Source organism: Monodelphis domestica, chromosome 6 (assembly GCF_027887165.1).
Source record: "Monodelphis domestica isolate mMonDom1 chromosome 6, mMonDom1.pri, whole genome shotgun sequence".
Taxonomy (NCBI): domain Eukaryota; kingdom Metazoa; phylum Chordata; class Mammalia; order Didelphimorphia; family Didelphidae; genus Monodelphis; species Monodelphis domestica.
This window is the reverse complement of record NC_077232.1, coordinates 41,891,899-41,913,076: the sequence shown is the minus strand read 5'-3', so window position 1 is coordinate 41,913,076 and position 21,178 is coordinate 41,891,899. Positions and strand designations below refer to the sequence as shown.

The 21,178-nt window shown below is 40.3% G+C and overlaps 1 protein-coding gene across 1 annotated transcript in view; it reads left to right on the top strand.

Moving 5' to 3' along the window:
• The first annotated feature begins 4,716 nt into the window (after positions 1-4,716).
• Positions 4,717-21,178, top strand: part of CAT (catalase) — a 32,809-nt gene continuing 16,347 nt past the window's right edge. The window contains exons 1-2 of the mRNA XM_007497259.3: positions 4,717-5,008; positions 19,785-19,956. Of these exons, the coding sequence (XP_007497321.1) occupies positions 4,943-5,008; positions 19,785-19,956 (238 nt within the window). The 5' untranslated portion in view covers positions 4,717-4,942. The remainder of the gene's footprint in view (positions 5,009-19,784; positions 19,957-21,178) is intronic.

The window sequence follows — 21,178 nt, the reverse complement described above, 5'->3', positions numbered from 1 at the left end:
TGTTTAATATGTATTTATGTAAATTAAGATATTTTATTTTTTAAAAACCCTGATTTTCCTTAGAATCAATACTGTGTATTGGTTTCAAAGCAGAAGAGCAGTAAGGGCTGGGCAATGGGGTTAAAATGACTTGCCCAGGGTCATACAGCTAGGAAGTACCTGAGGCCAGATCTGAATCCAAGACTTCCTGCCTCTAGGGTTCACTTTTTATCCACTGAGCTGAGTGTTATCCCATTTCAAATCATCCAGAATTTGTGATGCTTCCAAAACTAGCTGTCTCCTAGATATTTTAAAGGCAGACTGAGCAGCTGAGAATTGCTTTCCATACAACACCAAAACAGTTCATTGGGATTAAAAAAACTTTTTTTTTACTTAATTTTATTTTTTTATTTTTTATCTTGAATTGCCCAAGGCATAAGAGTTTTTCTACTCGTGTGTTTTCATTTTTTCATTTTTATTTTATTCCAATAACAGATTTACACATAAGTTTTTCCATGGTTACATAATTCTAGTTGTCTCCCTCCATCCTTTCTTTCCCCCCTCCCAGAGATGACAAACAACTCCACTAGGTGTTATGTGTATTATCATGCAAAATCGATTTCCATATTACTGATTTTTGTAAAAGAATAATCTAATACGACCAAAACCCTAAATTATATACCTAAACAAACAAGTGAGGAATCACGTTTTCATCTGCATTTCTGCTCCCACAGTTCTTTCTCTGGATGTGGATAGCATTCTCTCCCATAAGTCCCTCAGAATCGTCCTGGATCATTGTACTGCTTTAACTGGAATTTTTTAAAAAATCAGACAATTTGCTGAAAAAAAAAAAAAGCTTATCAACCTGATTGTTGATCCTGGAAGGCAAAACAGTGAATTCTACGGCCTGGATATGACTTTTGAACTAGTTGTGCTGGCAACTTCCATTTGCAGCATCAACTTTTGTACTTACTGTTACCAAAGGTCAGGAAGCACATGACTGCAGTTTTAAAAGAACCAAAGTTGGCGTGATATCAGAGTTGAGACAAACACATGCTTCTGGCTATATATAAGTTGTTTTGGTGGTTTTTTTGTTTTTGTTTTGTTTTATTATTACTATAAATGAGACCCATTCCCAGGTCCTTAGTACCAAAACAAAGTTTCAGCATTTTAGTCCTGGATTAAATACTTGAAGAGTTATAACCTAGGAAGCAGAAAGAGGATAAAAATAAAGAGGAGAGTGCAAGGGTCACCAAAAAAAAATTGACAATGGAACTGATGATTCCCAGGAGATAAGGGGAAGAAATGGTGGGCAGGGAAGCTTTTAGTGAGTACCTGGAAAAGATAAGAGGAGATGAAGAGAAACCAGGGAATGGAAGGGCCAAGGGGCTTCAAGAGGGAGAGCTGTTGGTAGAAAGGATGAAATTGGGGCAGGACAGAAGAAACTGAGTCACAGTTATTTGAGAGAGGGGTGGGAGCCTAGGACAGTACAAAGTATTAGATCGACTTAAGATTTAATGGACAGGGGCCAGCAGGTGGCTCAGTGGATAGCCAGGTGGGAGGTTTCAAATTTAGCCTCAGATACTTCCTACCTGTGTGACCCTGGGGAAGTCACTTAACCAGATTGTCTAGTCCTCACCACTCCTCTGAAGAATGACTTGTGTATGTCTACCTCCAGAGAAAGAACTGAAAATAAAAACAAGAAATACATCCTTTTATACATCCATTTTTTTTTGGTCAAATGATGGCTTCTCTAGTGCAGGGAGGGGATGGGAAGTGGGAGATATCTGGGAATTTTAATGTAACAAACAAATAAATTAAAAAAAAAAGATTTAATGGGACTACACAGCAGCTGGGAGCCAGGCCAACAAATTGTAACCCCTCAGGGATACATGAGTAACTCCTAATTAAAAAAAATGAAAAAGAGCCATTTATATAACCATAGAAAAGAACCAACAAATTCCTATTGTGTGTTCAACACTGTGCCAGGTATGAGAGATACAAATATAGGAATTTAAATAAAGAAGTAACATTCTATTCAGGGAATTCGTGTAGACTTTATACAGTAGCTACATATATATATATATATATGTATATATATATATACACATTGTATATGTTACCGTACATGTACATGCATGTACATATATGTGTATAGATGTACATACATGCCCACATAGTAACTATGTAAATGCTTGAGAGAACAGAATATATAACTAGGTCTATGGTATGTAGCAAGGTACCACACAGAGATTTAGTTGTTCAGTCATGTACAATCCCGCATGACCCCATTTGGGGTTTTCTTGGCAAAGGTATTAGACTGACCATTTTTTTCTCTAACTCATTTTACAGATGAGGAAACTGAGGCAAACAGGCCTAAGTGATTTCTCCAGGCAGGGTCACACAAATATTTGAGGCCAGATTTATATTCAGGTCTTCCAGACTCAAGGCCTGACCTTTTATCTATTGCATTGCTCAGCTGCCCATATGTATTTTGCTAAATTACAAAAATCAGTCTTCCATAATGAAACCTAACCAAATGGGATCTTTTGAAAAACTGCAATTTAGATCCTGAAATTTAGAACTGAAAACACTTTGTTGATCATTTGCATGCTCTGCACACTGTAGACACTTAAATCTTTGTCTATGGTCAAGAAATCAAATCGCTTGAAGATTGCGCTCAATAATACTTAATACAGTATATAACAAATAATAAATGCACATTGGTGTCACTTGATCCTGTGATCTTTATGTAATATCCAATGATTAGGGGGATGATGGCCTAGACAGACCAGTGGATTTGGAGTCAGAGGACCCAAGTTCAAAAGCTATTTAAGATACTAGTTGTATGATCTGGGCAAATCATTTAACCTCTGTTAGCCTCAGTTTCTGTAAAATGGGGATGATAACAGCACTTACCTCCCAGGGTTACTGTGAGGATCAAATGAGATAATACTTGCAAAATGCTTTCCCCAGTGCCTCGCACATAGTGGGCACTATAAGTATGTTAGCTATTGTGATGATTAAGGATGGAAAGAATTTAGAACTCAATTTTTTAAAATTAATGTTAAAAAATTTACATGTAATTAGGGGAAAAAGAAATATTATTTTTTAAAAATGAGAATATGTACCTGAATAGTATAGCAAACTTTGAGGTGCTGCTACAGTATGCATAGGCAAGTTCTTATACTTTGGAAGGAGGGCAGGGGCAAGGTCAAAGGGAGATGGAAGGTGACTGCTCAGGTACCCACCCCTGAAGCAGTCTCAGGGTGCTGGAGAGACCTCCCCCAGGGAGCCAGGAAAGTGCCCAGGGCAGACAGCAGAGCTACCAGTTTCCCTAGGTTAAGGGCTGTGGAGAAGAAGTGAACAGGCAGGTAGGTTCTGGGATGTCTGGGAGGTTCCTGAAGGTGCTGAATCTAACAGGTCATCTTGACATGTCAAAAATGAACACTAGGCTGGCCTTCTTTGCCCCAATCCTCTTCCCAGTTTTTTCCTGCCATCCCAAATCCTTTCTGGCTTTGATCCTTCTGAGGAGGAGGTAATTCGGTGCTGCAGAAAGCACTGGCTCCTTTGATCCAGCCATAGCACTGCTAGGTTTGTACCCCAAAGAGATAATAAAGAAAAAGAATTGTACAAGAATATTCATAGCTGCGCTCTTTGTGGGAGCAAAACATTGGAAAATGAGGGGATGCCCTTCAATTGGGGAATGGCTGAACAAATTGTGTTATATGTTGGTGATGGAATACTATTGTGCTCAAAGGAATAATGAACTGGAGGGATTCCATGTGAACTGGAACGACCTCCAGGAATTGATGCAGAGTGAAAGGAGCAGAACCAGGAGAACATTGTACACAGAGACTGATACATTGTGGTACAATCAAATGTAATGGACTTCTCTACTAGTAGCAATGCAGTGATCCAGGACAATTCTGAGGGACTTAGGAGAAAGAACGCTATGCAAATCCAGAGAAAGAACTGTGGGAGTAGAAACACAGAAGAAAAACAACTGCTTGATCACACGGGTCCATGATTGGGGATGTAGCCTCTAAACGATCACCCTGGTGCAAATACCAATAATATGAAAATAGGTCTTGATCAATGACACATGTAAAACCCGGTGGAATTGTGCATCAGCTACAGGAGGGGATTGGTGAGAGAGGAGGGGAAAACACATGCATCTGATAACCATGGAAAAATATTCCAAATTAACTAATTAAAAAAAAAAAAGCACTGGTTCCAGGGAGAGGACCTGAGTTCAGACCCTGCCTTGCCTCTGATCCCTTCCTCTGTCAAGCTATTTTTCTTGAGTATTACAGCAAATTAGAACTACCCTATTCACTTAGTAAGCAAACATTTCATTGTTTTAGAAACAATTTAAATGCTAAAATATTTCTGACTTGTGTGACTGGATAAGTCGCTTTCTGTCCATGGGCTCCAGTTTTCCCATCTAGAAAATAAGGACAAGCCCAGACGGTGTTTTATGTCCCCTCCACCTTCAGGGCCTTTATCCTAATTTTTTTCATTCCCCTTTCCCCCAAATCTGGTTCTTCGCCCCATTACAGTCCTCCCCAGTAGCGTCCTGGGCAGTGCCTAGGCGTTAAGTAAATGCTTGTTGATTACTAGATAAGTTTGCCCACCCTCCTCCCTGCCCTTTTGATAGCTCCTCCCTCGACTGCCCCCTCCTCTACTGACCTCAGCCCTTGTACTTGGGAACTTGTTCCCGCCCTTGTTCGTCCATTGCCCAATCCCGCCTCAGACTAAACTAGAAAGAGAATCCAACGTCCAATCGGAGAGCCGTAAGACGAAGGGCGGGCACCGATAGGCGGAGCTCAACGACGCCTTCTTCAGCTCCTGGCGGGGTTCGAGGTGTCTGTCAGGCTGTGAGACAGAAGAGAAGGCAGAGCGTCACTGCCCAGCTCGTACCGTGCTCGCTTTCGTTGCCCGCTGAACCAATTTCCACACCATGGCGAATAACCGAGACCAGGCCAGCAACCAGATGAGCCACTGGAAGGAGCAGCAGTGCACGCAGGTGCCTACACCCCGCGGGCTCGGCTTGATTCTCGGAGAGGGTTCGAGGATAGACCGAGGGAGGCGGCTGGGCAAATAACGGCCCGGGGGCGTGGAAAGCCAATCCTTGTAGCCATCCGAGGAAGAGTCCAATGTAGCTGGGTGGGGGCGCAGCCAAGGGAAGAGTCCAATGATCAGGATGGGGGTATCCGTGATCTCGGCCTAACAGCAATATTCCAGTGACCAGGGGCGGAGGTGGGGCGGGGCTTACTGTCCAATAATCTTCCAAAGGAAGTTTCCAGTGGCCACCTACTGGGTTTGAGAGGTCACTTTGGGACCCCGTTCCAAAGCAGGGCTCCAATGCGTGTTAATGGAAGGGAATGGGAAGTCAATTTCAGGATCCACAAGGTTCCAAAGGAAGGTTCCAACGCCTGATAATAGAGGGGGATGGAGGTGGGAAGTCTATTTCAGGATACGCAACGTTCCAAAGGAAGGTTCTAATAATATCCTTAATGGAGGGGAGGAGGGGGTGGGAAGTCAATTTCATGATCTCCGGGGTTCCAAAGGAAGGTTCCCCTGCCAGATGGTGGAGGGAAGCGGGATGGGAAGTGGGAGTGGGAAGTCAATTTCAGGATACCCTCTGTTCTAAAACAAAGTTCTCCTGACAGGGGCCAGCTGATGGGTAGGAAGTCAATTTTACTATCTTCAGTGTCCCAAAGGAAATGTCCAATGCCCGCTAACTGAGTTGGGGGTGGGGTGGCAATTTATGGATCACCGGCCATCCAAGGAAAGTTACAGTGCCCCCGGGGGCGGGAATGACCATAGGGAGGATGGAGTAGTGTCAGAACAGGTCTTATATGCTTAGCTAAGGAGAAATCTTGGTAAAAACACCCATAGATTCCTAACCACCAAGAGGACTGGGTTGCCCTGGCTGCAAGTGTCTTGTGGGATTGCCAACTGGTACAGAGGTCACAGCTTTGGGAGTAGGAGGAGGTGATAAGCCCAAGGAAACAAGTGAAAGTGGCAGAAATAGAACCACGGAGGAGTCCCACTCTCTTACAGAATGGGAACTAGGCTCTTCTTTCATTGATAGGAGGAGTTCCATTTACCTGGTAAGCACTGGGCATCTTCATCCTGGTGTGAGATTGTTGCCTGGAGGACTGAGAGATTAAGGGACTTTCCCAGGATGAATCACACAGCCATTAGATGTTAGAGTGGGACTTGAACTCTTGTCTTACTGCTTTTGAGGCCAACTCTCTCCGCTACTTTAGACTCCCTCTTTCCAATCAGTGTAGAGGTCAGACCTTTCTAACTGACAGTGGAGTGGGCAAAATTGAGACAGTAGATTGCAGATGGAGGGATAGAAGAAAGTGCAGAAGGGAAGCTTCCAACTAGGTACCTGAGACCCCTGGAGAGCATGTGACTTGTTCAGGCAAATTTTGAACTCAGGACCTGTCGATCTCTAGAATCTGTGCTCTTTTCCCTCAAGAGTTACCTGTCTGTGGTGTTGTAGAGGACATTTTTGGCCCCGATGGGGCTGAGTGGGTTGAGAGCCAGGCCTAGAGAAAGGACATCGTGGGTTCATATATGACTTAAGACACTTGCTAGCTATGTGACTCTTTAATCCTCATTTCCCTACCTTTACCAGTTTTTTGCCTTGGAACTGATATTTAGTATAGATTCTAAGACAGAAGGTAAAGGTTAAAAAAAATTCAATTATGCCCAAAGCACCTGGTATAATGACTGGATCTCTCAATGTGTATAAACACCTACATGCAATCCTTTACCTCCTCTGAAGAAAGGAAAAAAAAAATGCCTACCCCCTTTTGTTCTCTGGGGCCTAGCTTGGTCATTATGATTACATTTAGTCTTCGTATTTCCATTACAGTCACTGTTCTCTATAGTATTTGGATTCTGCTCGTCTCACTCAGTATCAGCTTATGCTTGTCTTCTCATGATTCCCCAAACCTTCTCTTTTGTTGTTTTGTCCAATAAAAAAATTCCATCACAATCACATGCCAGAATTTGTTCAGCCACTCCCTTGTTGCTGGATATCAACTTTGATTCCTTTTTTTTGGCTACCATGAAAAGTGTTGTTATGAATATTTTGTTCCATAGGACTTTTCTTTCTGTTTGACCTCACTGTGGCATGTGTCTAATCATAAGATTGATGGCTTAAAGATTATAGACAACTTAGTGCCTTTTTTTTTTCCCAGTAATTCCAGAATGGTTAGACCCATATAGAAATGTGTGTCTCTTCCCAAGCTCCGTAATATTGACCATATCCCTCTTGTCATTTTTGTCAATGAAGCAAATTGAGAACTTAAGAGTTATCTAAGTTGGAATTTTTAGTGATTAGTGATTTGGAGTTTTTTTTCCATATGGAGTACTGGGAAGGGACATCTTTAAAAAGGGGTTTGACCAGTGAAAGAAGTGGATTGTATCACTCCTAATGATGGTAAGTTATAAACAAATTGTCTTTGTCTGTCTCAGGCTGATGGGCCCAAAATGGCGGCCTTGGACCTGGATCTCTCCAATAATGCAATCTGACTGCTAGATTTATGTACTAAAAGGCTTAATATGATCAAATAAAGAAGGATTGGGAATGGTAACTTGCTGCTATCCATCACCCTGACCTGCGTGGCTATACCCCAAATTTCCTGAGATCCTGACTAAAACAGCCTTTGGTGAAGGCAGTATAATTCAGGTTTGCTGGAGAAAGGGTTGACTGAAGGTCAGAGTCCCCCAAGGCCCACAGCCTCAGGCTGCAGGGTTTCCTTGAACAGACAGGTTTAAGTCTCTCTTTCTGGTTGGCTTTTCACACAGGTCACAAAAGGTATTTTCAGTTGTAGAACAGGAATAAAATAGTGAGGAACAGATGGAAATCTCAGTCTGGAAGCTGGAAAGCTGGTCCGAGGGCCTCAACTGTCAGGTCCAACAGCTCCTCTCAGGGGAGTCAGTTAACTCCAGTAGGAAGTTCTCTCTCCAAGTTCTAATGAAAACAGGAACCCAGCTCTCCCCTGTAGGCTTCAAGCCCTCTTTATTTTATCCTGAGATTCCTTTTTGGAACTCTTTCTTTTGAGTTCCATCCTTGAGTTACTTGCTTTGCAACCTGTATCTTTTCCAACTTACTCTTCCATTTCTTTATCCTACTACCAGATTCGCATTTCTCAAACCACTGCAAGGAACTCTAAAAACCCAAGTTAAAAAATGTTTTTATGAACCTTATATTGTTAATAAGCATTAAAAATAGTCATTTGGGAATATTTGACTTCATGGGACTAATAACATTGTGTTTAAACTGAAAAGTTCTAGCACAGTGGACACATTCAAGACCCCCCTAGCCACTGTGATCTTTTTTGCCACTAAATCCCGTCATCCTACGACCTTAGAGATCATCTTCAGCTCCCTCATTTTCTAGAAGGAGAAGCCGAGGCCCAGAAGAAGCCAAGTAGCAACTTGCCCATGGCTCCTAGAACCCAGTTCTCAGAATTCTTCGGCCAGCTCTTAATACATTGCTCCACATTTAATGGCCTGTGTTTTTGCCTGGCCTCTGAATTAGCCAGATAACTAAGGTGTGCTCCTGACAGGAATGGAGATACACCTGCCTTGGCAAGCCTATCCAAACCTGGAACCAGGGTGTGAGCCAGACTTGAAAGCAGTTTATTGAGCGTCCAACTCATGACCAGATTTTGATGTTGTCAGGGGGAACTGGGCACTGTGGCCAATACTGTGAGCTGTGATTGAATCCTAATATAGAGAGATCTTCATTTTCAGGGGTTCTGTAGCTATAGCATCCTCGGCATTTCCCTTCAGATTCCCTGCCACTGTGGTGTCAAACTCAAATCAAATGGGGCCACTAAACCATAGTAAGGATCCCTGCAGGCACATACTAATGTTTTTTCTTCTTTCGCTAAATATTTCCCAGTTACATTTTTATAAGTTTTAATGGATATTTTCTCTTTCTCACATCCCCATACTTCCCTTTGCCCCTCCCAGAAAACCATCATAGAGAACAGAGAGTTTTCTTAGAGAAGGAAAAAAAAAATCACGTGATTGAGCAATTCATTGAAAAAAATCTGAAAAATGTGCACCTCCCTCCTCCATGAAGGGGAGGTTGATGGTATCTTCTTATATTTCCAACTTTGAGTCCTGCTTGATCTTTATAATTCGGTTACATTTTCTTTTGATTTTTTTGGAGCTTTCCATTTACATTGTTGTGACTATTGTCCAGCTCTACTGACCACATCAGTTCATAGGGTTCTTTGTATGCTTTTGTGTTCTTCACATGCATCTCAGAACTATTCCATTACATTCCTGACTCATAATTTGCTTTGCCATATCCTGGTTAGTGGTCATCTACTTTGTCTCCAATTCTTAGCTGTCACAAAAAATGCTGATATAAATATTACGGAGTATGTGGGGACTTTGTTCTTACTGATGGCATTTTTGGGGGTATAAACCCAGTAATCAGGTTACCATTCAGATGGTCTGGACATCTCAGGTATTTTGTTTGCATAATTCCAAATTATTTCCCGAGATGGTTGTATCATTTCATAGCACCAACAAAAATATATTCATGTGTGGGAGCAGCTGGGTAGCTCAGTGGATTGAGAGCTAGGCCTAGAGATGGGAGGTCCTAGGTTCAAATCTGGCCTCAGACACTTCTGAGCTGTGTGACCCTGGGCAAGTCACTTGATCCCCATTGCCTAGCCCTTACCACTCTTCTGCCTTGGAACCAATACACAGTATTGATTCCAAGACAGAAGGTAAGGGTTTAAAAAAAAAAAATATATATATATATATATATATATATATATATTGATATGTCTGTCATTTCACAGCCCCTCCAGGATTGACTTTGGTCAATTTTTTGGTCACCTTTGCCTTGTACACTATATGCATTGCAAAATACTTGTTGAATGGTGGTTGCATTTTTCAGTTGCTCTCAATAAAAACAAAATTAGAACTACAGCTATTTCTTACAATTTAGCATTAAATAGAGTGATTTTGTAGAGCATCCTGTAAGTAAAGCATCCCTGGTGAGTTAAGGATTTCACTCTCTGTGGCACCAGGGCGCTGCTTTCTTAAAGTGAGATCGCACTTTCGTGCCTTAGCCTAAATCTTTTCCTTCAGTGAAATTTTATGCTGATCCTGTGATATAGTATAGTTTATCCCTTCCCTATTTGGACATTATAAGAGATTAAATGGGAATTTTCCAGAAGCCACAGAGGATACTTGGAGGCCAACAGAGGGAGGGCATAGAACAAGCGTAAACACTCAGAAATGCATACCTAAATTAGAATTTATAATAAGGTGCTGTTAATGCCCCATAAAAGAAAATGAAAAAATCAAACCTTCTCTGGTTTAAAGGGAAGATTTTCTAGATTGTACGGGTGCTGTACCCCTAACCCTGAACATGTGGAAGAGATAACTATATTTGTTTTTGCTATTCAGTTAGGTTCCACCCTTTGTGATCTCATTTGGGATTTTCTGGAGTGATTTACTTTTCCAGTTCATTTTACAGATGAGGAAACCGAGGCAAGTGGAGTGACTTGTATTTAGGAACTGTGAATGACATAAGTATAACACTTATAGTTGATTAAAAGATTATTTTTCTTATCTTCCTTACTTTTTTTTTTTACACCCTTACCTTCTGCCTTAGAATCAATACTTGGTATTGGTTCCAAAGCAGAAGAGTGGTAAGGACTAGGTAATGGGGTTAAGCAACTTACCCAGTGTCCCACAATGAGTCCCTGAGGCCAGATTTGAACTCAGCACCTCTTATCTTTAGGCCTGGCTCTTTATCCACTGAGCTACCTAGCTGCCCCCAGCAGCTCTTTTTATGGTGGCAAAAAGAGCTCCCCACATTGGCGCTGGACTTGGTGTGGATGGACCATGTCAGCCTTCCTGAGCTTGAGACAGCCCTCTGCCTTAGCCTCAGCCTCCCTGGAAGTGGGATCCATCATGCCAGACTTGGCAGTTAAAGTCTTCAGAGAGTTGTCTAGAACCTCAATGGTTAGCGAATCGTCCAGCTTTACAGAATCAATTTGTGTCAGGAATGGGCCTTGAACCCAGTTTGGACTGGCTCTAGATTATAGCATTTATCTGATTTATACTTAATATGTTCTTTCACCTCTGTGGACTTTGATTTCCTAGTCTATACATGGGGCTAATAACACAGGGTGTCCCAAAAGTTTTAGTGTAGTATAAGCTTGAGTAGCTATTAAATATTAAACAATAACAGCTAGTAAATTAAACATCTAATTAACTAAATCATATTAATAATGAATACTTTAATTTGCTATTCATTTTCTAATGACTAACATTAATATTTAATGATTAAATGACATAGAAATACTAATAACTATGAAAGTATATGCCTGCAGTAAGACTTTTATTTTTCATTTATTTATTTATTTATTTTTATTATTTAGTCAATTTAGAACATTATTCCTTGGTTATAAGAATCATATTCTTTCCCTCCCTCCCCTCCCCCACCCTTCCCACAGCCAACCCACAATTCCACTGGGTATTACATGTACCCTTGATCAGAACCCATTTCCATGTTGTTGATGTTTGCACTAGGATGTTCATTCAGAGCCTCCATCCCCAATTATATCCCCTTGACACATGTAATCAAGCAGTTGTTTTTCTTCCGTGTTTCTACTCCCACAGTGTTTCCTCTGGATGTGGATAATGGTTTTTCTCATAGGTTCCTCCAAGTTGTTCTGGATCACTGCATTGCCACTAATGGAGAAGTCCATTACATTCGATTGTACCACAGTGTGTCAGGCTCTGTGTACAATGTTCTCCAAGAATTAGTCTTTGTGCCTTTGGGGGGAAGAATTAAGACAAAGTTGACGGTATCTGAAAAAGCTGGTTGGTCTCTGTAGCTGTGCGGTTAGGCTATACCAGTTTGGGTGAAGTATTGGCACACGTGCCCAGCCAGCACTCGGGGAACTGCTCCATCCCCCCTCTTCCTGGTGCCCTTCTATCCAACTGCCCAAAGTGAGCACTTCCTCCACTCTCTGGCTCTCTGGGGCAATGCAGGGGGCTCACAGGCACTTTAAAGGTGCCGTTTGGGCATGCAAACTTGAAAACCTTTGCCCATGTTGGCTATATTCTTCTTTAAACTTAATTTTTGACTTGTGTTACAATTTCAGGCTCAATCATGTTGAGCCTGAAATTCCTCTATTGCAATAGCTAGGTGGCTCCATGGTTAGAGAAGTAGGTCTGGAGATAGGAGGTTCTGGGTTCAAACATGGCCTCAGACACTTCTTATCTGGGTGATTCTGGGCAAATCCCTTGACCCCTATGGCCTTACTGCTCTTCTGTCTTAGAACTTTGGTTCTAAGATGGAAGGTAAGGGTTTAAACAAACAAACACACACATAGAGAGACAGAGAGAAAAGAGAGAAGAGGGAGAAAAAGAAAAGAAAAGAGGGGGTAGTCAGAGAGAGGAGGGAAAGAGAGAGAGAGAGAGAGAGAGAGAGAGAGAGAGAGAGAGAGGGAGAGAAGGAGGGAGGAGGGAGGGATTTCAGAAATGCTTTCTCCAAAGGAGCTGTTTCTTTTTGTCTTTTTATTTATTTAAAAATTTTTTTATCATGCAAAACACACTGCCATATTATCTTCATTATAAGAGCACACTCATACATAACCCAAACCCCCAAATAAAACCATAAATACACTGATGGAAAGATGACTCCACCAGTTCTTTCTCTGGAGGTGGAGAGCCTTCCCTGTCATAAGTCTTTCAGGATTGTCCAGATCATGTCATTGCTAAGAGGAGCCAAGTTTCCACAGATAATCATCATCCAATACTGCTGTTACTGTGTACATTGTTCTCCATTTCTGCTTATTTTTTTCTGCATCAATTCCTGCAGGTCTTTCCAGCTTTTTCTGAAATTATCTTGCTTATCATTTCTTATAGCACAATAGTATTCATTAACCATGTATCACAATTTGTTCAGCCATTCTCCAATGAATGGACCTCCCCTCAATTTCCAATTCTTTCCCCCCAAAAAGGGCTGGGCTGTCTTTCCCAAGCTATAAATACTGTCTCATTTTCAAGAACTAAGGCTGTATATTGACAAACAAACAGACAAGGCATGGCTCAGGCGTAGTGTCTCCTGGGTAATCTCTCATTCTTGGCTTTTTTTTTGTTGTTGTTGTTTCTTGGTTGCCAAAGAATTTTTTTGCGTAAGAATTCCCTTTCCCCCCAATAAAGCCTCAACCCCTCCTGGAGGGGGCCTCATTTAGGGGAGCTTGGATTACGGGTTAGCTGCATGTTGGTAAGTGATTTTACATAGTTAGAATGTATCCGAGCTGGCTGGTACTTGTACCCAGACTGGCGCAAAGCTAGAAAGCATTCCTTTGTACTTTGGTGCCTTCTGCGAATCCCTTTTCTATAATGAAAGGCACTTCTGTAGTGGGTGGCATGGCAGTCTGAGCATATAGAGATGCCCCGGAACTATGGACAGAAGGAAGATTTGACTTCCCTTCAGCCAGCTGATGGCTACGGTGTATCCTCGGAGGGCCGCTGACTCTCTCTACCCTTTTGTCCCCCACACTGCAGGGTTATCACATAACTGATGTGCTTTTTTTTTTTTTAAACATGGATAGCATCTTGACACTCTTACAAGGTACCAGTTATCTGACTGCCAGGTAGTTGAGGAGTGGCTATGTAGCATTTCTCCTCAATTCACCGTGCCTTTCTGTTAATCCATACGTATAAAAGACGAATGTGGCCTGTTTGCCAAAATGGAATTAGACGAGTCGGAAACACATTTATGAGATGATCACGGAAGACTCTTGAACATGATCAGGAGGTATGGCCATGTTAGTCACTTTTTTACACACCTCCAAATCGCTTTTAAGGCTGGTTGTATAAATTTGTAGCCCCATCAATAATGTATTTGGGGGCTTGTTTTTCTATCCCTACTTAGCCTGCCAGTGTCCCTGCTCCCATCTTTTGTCATTTTTGCCCATTTTCTAGGTATGATATGAAAACAGAGTGGTCTTACACTTAATTTTCTTATGACTGGTGAAATGAACCATTTTTATATTGACTTATAATAGTTACAATTTCTTGAAGATTCCATTTGTGAAGTTATAAGTTCAGGCAGGTCCTACCAAGTCGGAAAGGCTTCGAGTATTACTCAGAAATAGACTCTTGGTTGACAGAGGACCAGCCTGACTCAGTGCAGGATCACCTCACTGGCCTAGTTTCAGGCAAAGGAATTTTGGAGTTTCTAACAACACTCTAACACTATCTCCCTGAGATTATATGTGTAAAGTGCTTTGCAAAGCTTAGAATTAGATTTAAATGTCAGCTGTAATTATGACAGTGATGATTACTAAATCATGGGGGGGGGGGGAATCATGATCTGTGTTGGTAAAAGGAATACAAACAACAAAGTCATGGATCATGATGATATGGAAGTATAAGGGAAGACTTTTTAGTCACTTATTTAAAAAAGATGATTCTCTAAGAGCCTCACAAATAAATGATAAATAGCTACATCTCTTTTCATCATAAATAAGGGGTAGCTAGGTGGCATAGTGAATTGAGTACCTGGTCTGGAGTCAGGAAGTCAGGAATAACCAAATTTAAATCTAGCCTCAGACATTTACTAGCCATGTGACCCTGGGCAAGTCATTTGACCTTCTTTGCCTCAGTTTCCTCATCTGTGAAATGAGCTGGAGAAGGAAGTGGCACACTACTTAAGTATCTGCCATGAAAAGCCCAAATGGAGTCATGAAGAAACAGACACAACTGAATGACCGAAGGACATGAATAAATTATAAATATTTCTATTCCTTTTCATCGTAAGTAAATTGCAAATATTTGCTGTCCTTCTCCACCAAAACTTCAATATTATGGGCTTCTGTTGCTTTTGGCCTCATTTAAGGTAAATATAAATAAACTGTTGTTAAAAATGAGACTGAATACTTCAGAGACTTTCTAGAATGTCTTATAGAACAAAGCCATTTGCCTTTAATAGTTGTGATTGTTTTGCCTAAGGGCAAAAAGAAGGGTCCAATATTTTGATGAACTTTATTTATAATTTCTTTGATTAATTTGTTTGTTGATTACATTAAAATTCTCAGATATTTCTCATCCTGAACTAGAGAAGGCATTACTTGACAAAAAAAAACAAAAATTACTTATGTTGTGGAAAATTAATGTTGAATTGGGAAATAATCCTCCCTACCAACCCCCACCCCCCCCCCAAAAAAATAAATAAACAGCTTGATTTTAAGGCTGAAATAGTTTCTCTCCCCAGGCCATGAAACTGGGTTGGATCATCTTTTTTTGTTCTGATGTTGGAAAAGAATAACAAGATTTAGGGTAGGGCTGAACAGCCATTTGACCCACTTGGGAGATTAGGTAAGAAATCAGCAAGCTCTAGGCAATCATTTTTGAGGCAGTGACCCTAACCTGGGAGGATGGGACTTGGCCTCATCCTTAAGATCCTCCTCTTACTGTGATGAAGCAGTGAGGGAAGACTTGGAGTCAATAAGAGTAACTTCCCAGTGGTTTCTTGGGGGAGGGGCTGAATGATGACATCACAAGGTAATATATTGGCTTGCCCCACAGGAAACGGACATGTCTCTATCTCTCTGCTCTCTCTGTCCATTTGGAATTGTGGAGGGAGTTCACTGGCTAGTTAGGTTTTCTTGAGCAATCTATTAATAAATTATTTTTAAAAATTACTTCTGGAGAATTTCAGTCATTATTACAATGTATAAATTATGTCTTTTGTGTTTTTATTTATCAGTTCTTTCTATGGAGGTGGACATTCTCAAGTTATTTTTCAAACATTAACTCTATAGCTACAAATAATGTTCTCTTGGTTCTCATTTTGCTTTTCATAATTTCCTGTAGGTCTTTACAAGTCTTAAAAAAAAGTTAACTTGTTCATCATTTCTTATGGCACAGTAGCATTCCATAACAATCATATGGGACAACGTGAGCCATTCCCTAATCATGGATATTCCCTGGGTTTCCGATTCTTTGCCATCACAAAGAGCTGCTAGAAATATTTTGGAATGTAAAGTGTTTTTTTTTTCCTTTTCCCCTGATCTCCTTAGGAAACAAACCCAAACAGTGGTATTGCTGGCTCTAAGGGTTTTAGAACTCTTCTGGACTAATTCCAGATTGCTGTCCTAAACAGCTGAATCAGTTCACAGTTCCACCAAGATATTAGCTTCCCCATTTTTCCACATTCCTTCCAACATTTATCATTTTGCCCTTTATCATTTTAGCTGATCTGATAGGCATGAGAGACTATCTCAGAATTGTTTTGATTTTCATTTCTCTAATTATTAATGATTTAGAGCATTTTTTTCATATGCCTATGTATGACTCTGGTTTCTTCATTGAAAAACTGTATCTTTTGACCATTTATCAGTTGGCGAATGAATATAAGAATTATATTCTCATACGTTGACAATGTATTTTCTATATTTTAGATATGAAACCTATCTGAGAAACTAAACTTTTCCTCCCAATTTTCTGCTTTCCTGCTAATCTTGGCTACATTAGTTTTATTTGTACAAATCCTTTTTAATTCAATGCAATCAAAATGATCTATTTACATCTCACAATGCTCCCTGTCTCTTATTTATTCATAAATTCTTCTCTCGTTTATATATCTTATAGATAATATGTTCCCTGTTCTCGTTTGCTGATGATATCTGCCTTTCGGTCTAGGTCGTGTATCCAGTGTCTTTTTAAAATTCCCTTCTGGTCCTCTGATCTCGTTTTGTGATTAAGCCATGCTAATCTAAGGGAGAGTTGATTTATTCGCTTATAAAATAGAGATAATTCTCCCCTCAGAGCACATTATGCATCAATAACTGTAGCCAGAAGGTTGCGTTGTGCCTTGAGTTGGCTGTATCTTTCCGAATGATCTCAAGTGAAGGCTGTAATTGACAGTGTTGACTGTTTCAAACTACCTCCCTGTTCTTTTCATCTATGAGACCTCTGAGATGGACTCTTTTCATATACCTCAGGGCTTGCCATTCCTTTACTGCTACCCAACTGAGTTTGACTTTCCCACGTGTAAGGCTGAGTAAATACAGAGCTAAAAGTTTGGGTGACCCAAAGGTGCCATGAATTAGACTTAATGGTGAGACACATATTTACAAAAATTTGCAGCCTTGACCAGAATCCAATATGGGAAGAAGTTCGGTGGTGTTAACTTCTTTTTTTTTCTCAATATTTATTTATTTTAAATTTTGTTGCTTTTAAAAGAATTTTACACCACAGATTTCCTGATATATCTTCTCCTATTATCATAAAAAAGAACAATTAAAACCAATTCTGTCTTACAGTATAGACAGCAATCAGTACCTGTAGTCCTCCACCTCTTCCCAGAGAGAAGGAGAGGGTGTATTATATCAATTATCCCCCTGGAGCCAATATTTATTAGCTATTGCCTTTAATTTCCCTTGTTTTATTAACCTCGAAAGTGAAGATAATGAAGGAGTGAGACTTCATATTTCTTTAAATAATACTGAGGTTATATGTGATCAGTCACATAATGTGATGGGGACAATGATAATGATAATGATTGGGGTTTTGATGTTAAAGGATCACGGAAATACGTTTTGAACAATGATACATGTATAACCCAGTTGAATTGCTTTGTTGGATTCAGGAGGGGGGAGGAAATGAGTCACGTAACCATGGAAAAATATTCTAAATAAAAAAAATAAATAATAATGAGGTTAAGAAAAAAGAGGAAATTAAAGGCAATAAATATTTCTCTGCATTTTATTCTTTTAACCACATTGTTCTTATTAAGGCAACTATAGGAGACCCATTGCCTTTGAAGAACTCCTGTAATTCCTGTAATCATGTTTTTGTTTTCATGATAGTTAAGTCTTTGCATCAAGTGTCCATGGCTAAGAGATTCACTTTCCTATTTTTAAAAAAATTCTTAAACCCTTACTTTCTGTCTTAGTAACAACTTTTTAAGACAGAAGGGCAATGGCTAGGCAAATGAGGCTAAATGACTTGCTTAAGATCACATAAATAGGGGTGTCTGAGGTCACATTTGAACTCAGGTCCTCCTGATCCCAGGCCTGGTGCTATATCCACTGTGTCACCTAGCTGCCCTGCTATATAATTAAAAAAAAAATTCCCATGTTCTGTTTTAGAATCAATACTCAGTATCTATTCCAAGGTAAGAACAATAAAGCCTAGGCATTTGGGGTTAAGTGACTAGCTAAGAATTATAAAGCTAGGAAGAGCCTGAGGCCAAATTTGAACCCAGGACTTCCCATCTATCTATCCACTGAACCACCTAGCTTCTCCCCACACTCCCATTTAAAAAAAAATTATTTCCTTGTGCTTCTCTTGTAATCTCAATTACTTTGCATGTTCATGTTATAAGCAAATGTCTTTATACCTTTTGGCTCTGTTTATCTGATCATGATTTGACAAATAAACTTTCAGTCAGTGATCTTTCTTGCTCAAATAATGCTCCCTTCTTTTCCTCTGACTCATTTATTCTTTTAAACTTAATTTCATGCTTAAAGGTTTGTAAGTCCAGCCACAATAAAACTTTAGGAAGGCTCCGTCTTGCTTTAGAAAAAAGATGATCACACTCCCCAAAGCTTGTTTTCAATTAGAGTAAACTGTCTCATTATGTCATTTTGAGGTTAGAGATTATTACACACAGTATACTTAACACAAAGAAAGTTAATAAATTACCCCAGCTCTTGTTTGTCATACTGTAACATTAACCACAGTCATAAATCACTGGGATGACAAGGCTGGAGTAAAGTATTTGTTTTGAAATCGGTCTTATCCCTGCTAATCACGTTCCACTCCAGTCCTCCTCTGTTGTTTCATCACAGCATGGAAATGATGCTGTGTTGTGTACAGCTCATTTGGAAGAGGGCCAGCTCCAGCAGGAGATAATGACAGCACCCTCCTCCCACGGCTGGTAGGAGGCTCAAAGGAGATCAGATTTATAAACTGCTTACTTAGCACAAATGCGGTGGGCACATAGTAGGCAGATGCTCGTTTTCTTTCCCTTCCCTCCTCCGCACCTTTGTGGAAAGGTACCGGAATCTCTGAGCCTCTGATTTCTTCCACTCTGGAATTTGGGTAATAGATACGTGTGGCACTGGTGTCAAGTGAGATAATGTATATCAACTGCTTTGTAAACCTCAAATGTCAACTCTTAGCATCAAGGGGCAAATAGCTGTTTTTATCAATCAATAGTCATTTATTAAACGCCTCCCGGGTTTCAAACATTGGGGATTCAAATGCAGAGAATGGCAGAATCGCTAATCTGGGGGAGCTTAGAGGGGTAGACTCCAAGAACATAGATGAATATATTCAGAATCAATATTAATTAGATTACATACCAAATGGTTAACTACAACAATAATACACACACACACACACACATAAAATCAATATTTGGGGGCGAGGGCACTATGACTCTGGATCCCACTCCTTGTTCTCAGGCGGTGCTTGAGCTTTCTTGAAGGAAGGAGGTTATTTAAGACTCTTTTGACTTTGGGTGAGGCTGCATAAACAGCAGCAATATTTGTCTAACATTTCTGAAATAGAAATCCAAATTTTAGCAAATATCCAGAAACTCATAGACGGGCAGGATGTTAGGAACAATGCAGTTAATGGATCAGGTGGAAAAGTGTAAAACTGTGGGAGAATGTCCACTGTGATCGTATCAATTAGAACTGTGTTGCTATTAACTAATTGAATGTTTGGATGATCTTTCTTTGCCCCTGTTTTTTTGTTGTTGTTGTTTTTAGAAAACTGAGGCTCTTACCACCGGAGCTGGTATCCCTGTAGGAGACAAACTTAATGTTATAACTGCTGGATCGCGGGGGCCCCTTCTTGTTCAAGATGTGGTTTTCACTGATGAAATGGCTCACTTTGACCGGGAGAGAATTCCTGAGCGAGTTGTTCATGCTAAAGGAGCAGGTGAGAGGTGCAATTGCTGGTATATGGCAATTATTTTATCCTACCTAGATTGAGAATGGGCATTCTCAAGCCCTGAGTTCATGCTTTGGTCTTAATGGTTAGACTCTTTGTTTAATTCTAGTATATAGACTTTAAATCTTTCTGTCCTTGGAAGAAGCTTCCATTGGAAAACTTGCTAATTTACTCCCTCTGTTGGAAGAGACCTGAATTTCATTGTCTAACCTACCCTTCATGCTCTACTTTTCCAGTCTTTTCCAAAAATTTTGTGAAGTTTTTCATCATGTTTTTTTTTTTAAACAAACCCTTACCTTCTATCTTAGAATCTGTACTAAGAATTGTACTTAGTAAAAGTCTAGTTAGCTGGGGTTAAGTGACTTTTGTAAGAATTAGAATTAATCTTAAATAATAAAATATTATATTTTAGGAGATTTATTAATGATCATTAGAAAAAAGAATAAGAGAGATATAAAATAAAGACAATGTGCCCATGGCTGATCAGCCTGTTGAAAATCCCACTCACCACCATTGAGCCAAGATGCCAAAAGGGGGCGGGACCCTCCACATCCCTGCTCAATATCCCCTGTCTACAGGAAGTATGTAATGACAGGAAGTCAGTGGGCTCCTGGGAAATATAGTTCATTTTTAGGGTAACAGATTTTCAATTATATACTTTCCCAGGGTCACATAGCTAGGAAGTGCCTAGAGGTCAGATTTGATCCCACGACTTCCCATCTCTAGCCCTGGCTCTCTATCCACAGAGCCACCTAGTTGTCCCCATCATGGCTTTTAATTAGGCATTATAGCTTCTTCATTAAGTGTCTGGTGCCATTCCTGCTTGTAAGATGCTTTTTCTGGTTTCTTCCTCCAGACTATGATTCTTTCTCCTCTTTTACAAATGCTACCAGCCCAAGACTTAGCACCTTCATGAAGCTTCTTCCAACTCTTGTAGCTCCCTCTCATGACTACTTTCCTGAGCTCTAGCTTTTTAAAAAGAGAAACAAACTCCGGAGCATCCCATTTATTGTTATGATGATCCATAAAAGAAAGATCAAAATAACAGAGAAAAATGTGTAGAACTACTTGCTACCCAATGAGTGTAACCAAGAGAAAAAGTGTTTTGTTTCCTGAGGGCCTTCTAACTTCATTGGCTGAATGCTTGTCGTTAGAGACCGTAGAGCCATGTCTTCTTTTAGCCCTTCCGTCCACGGTGTTTCCTTGACTT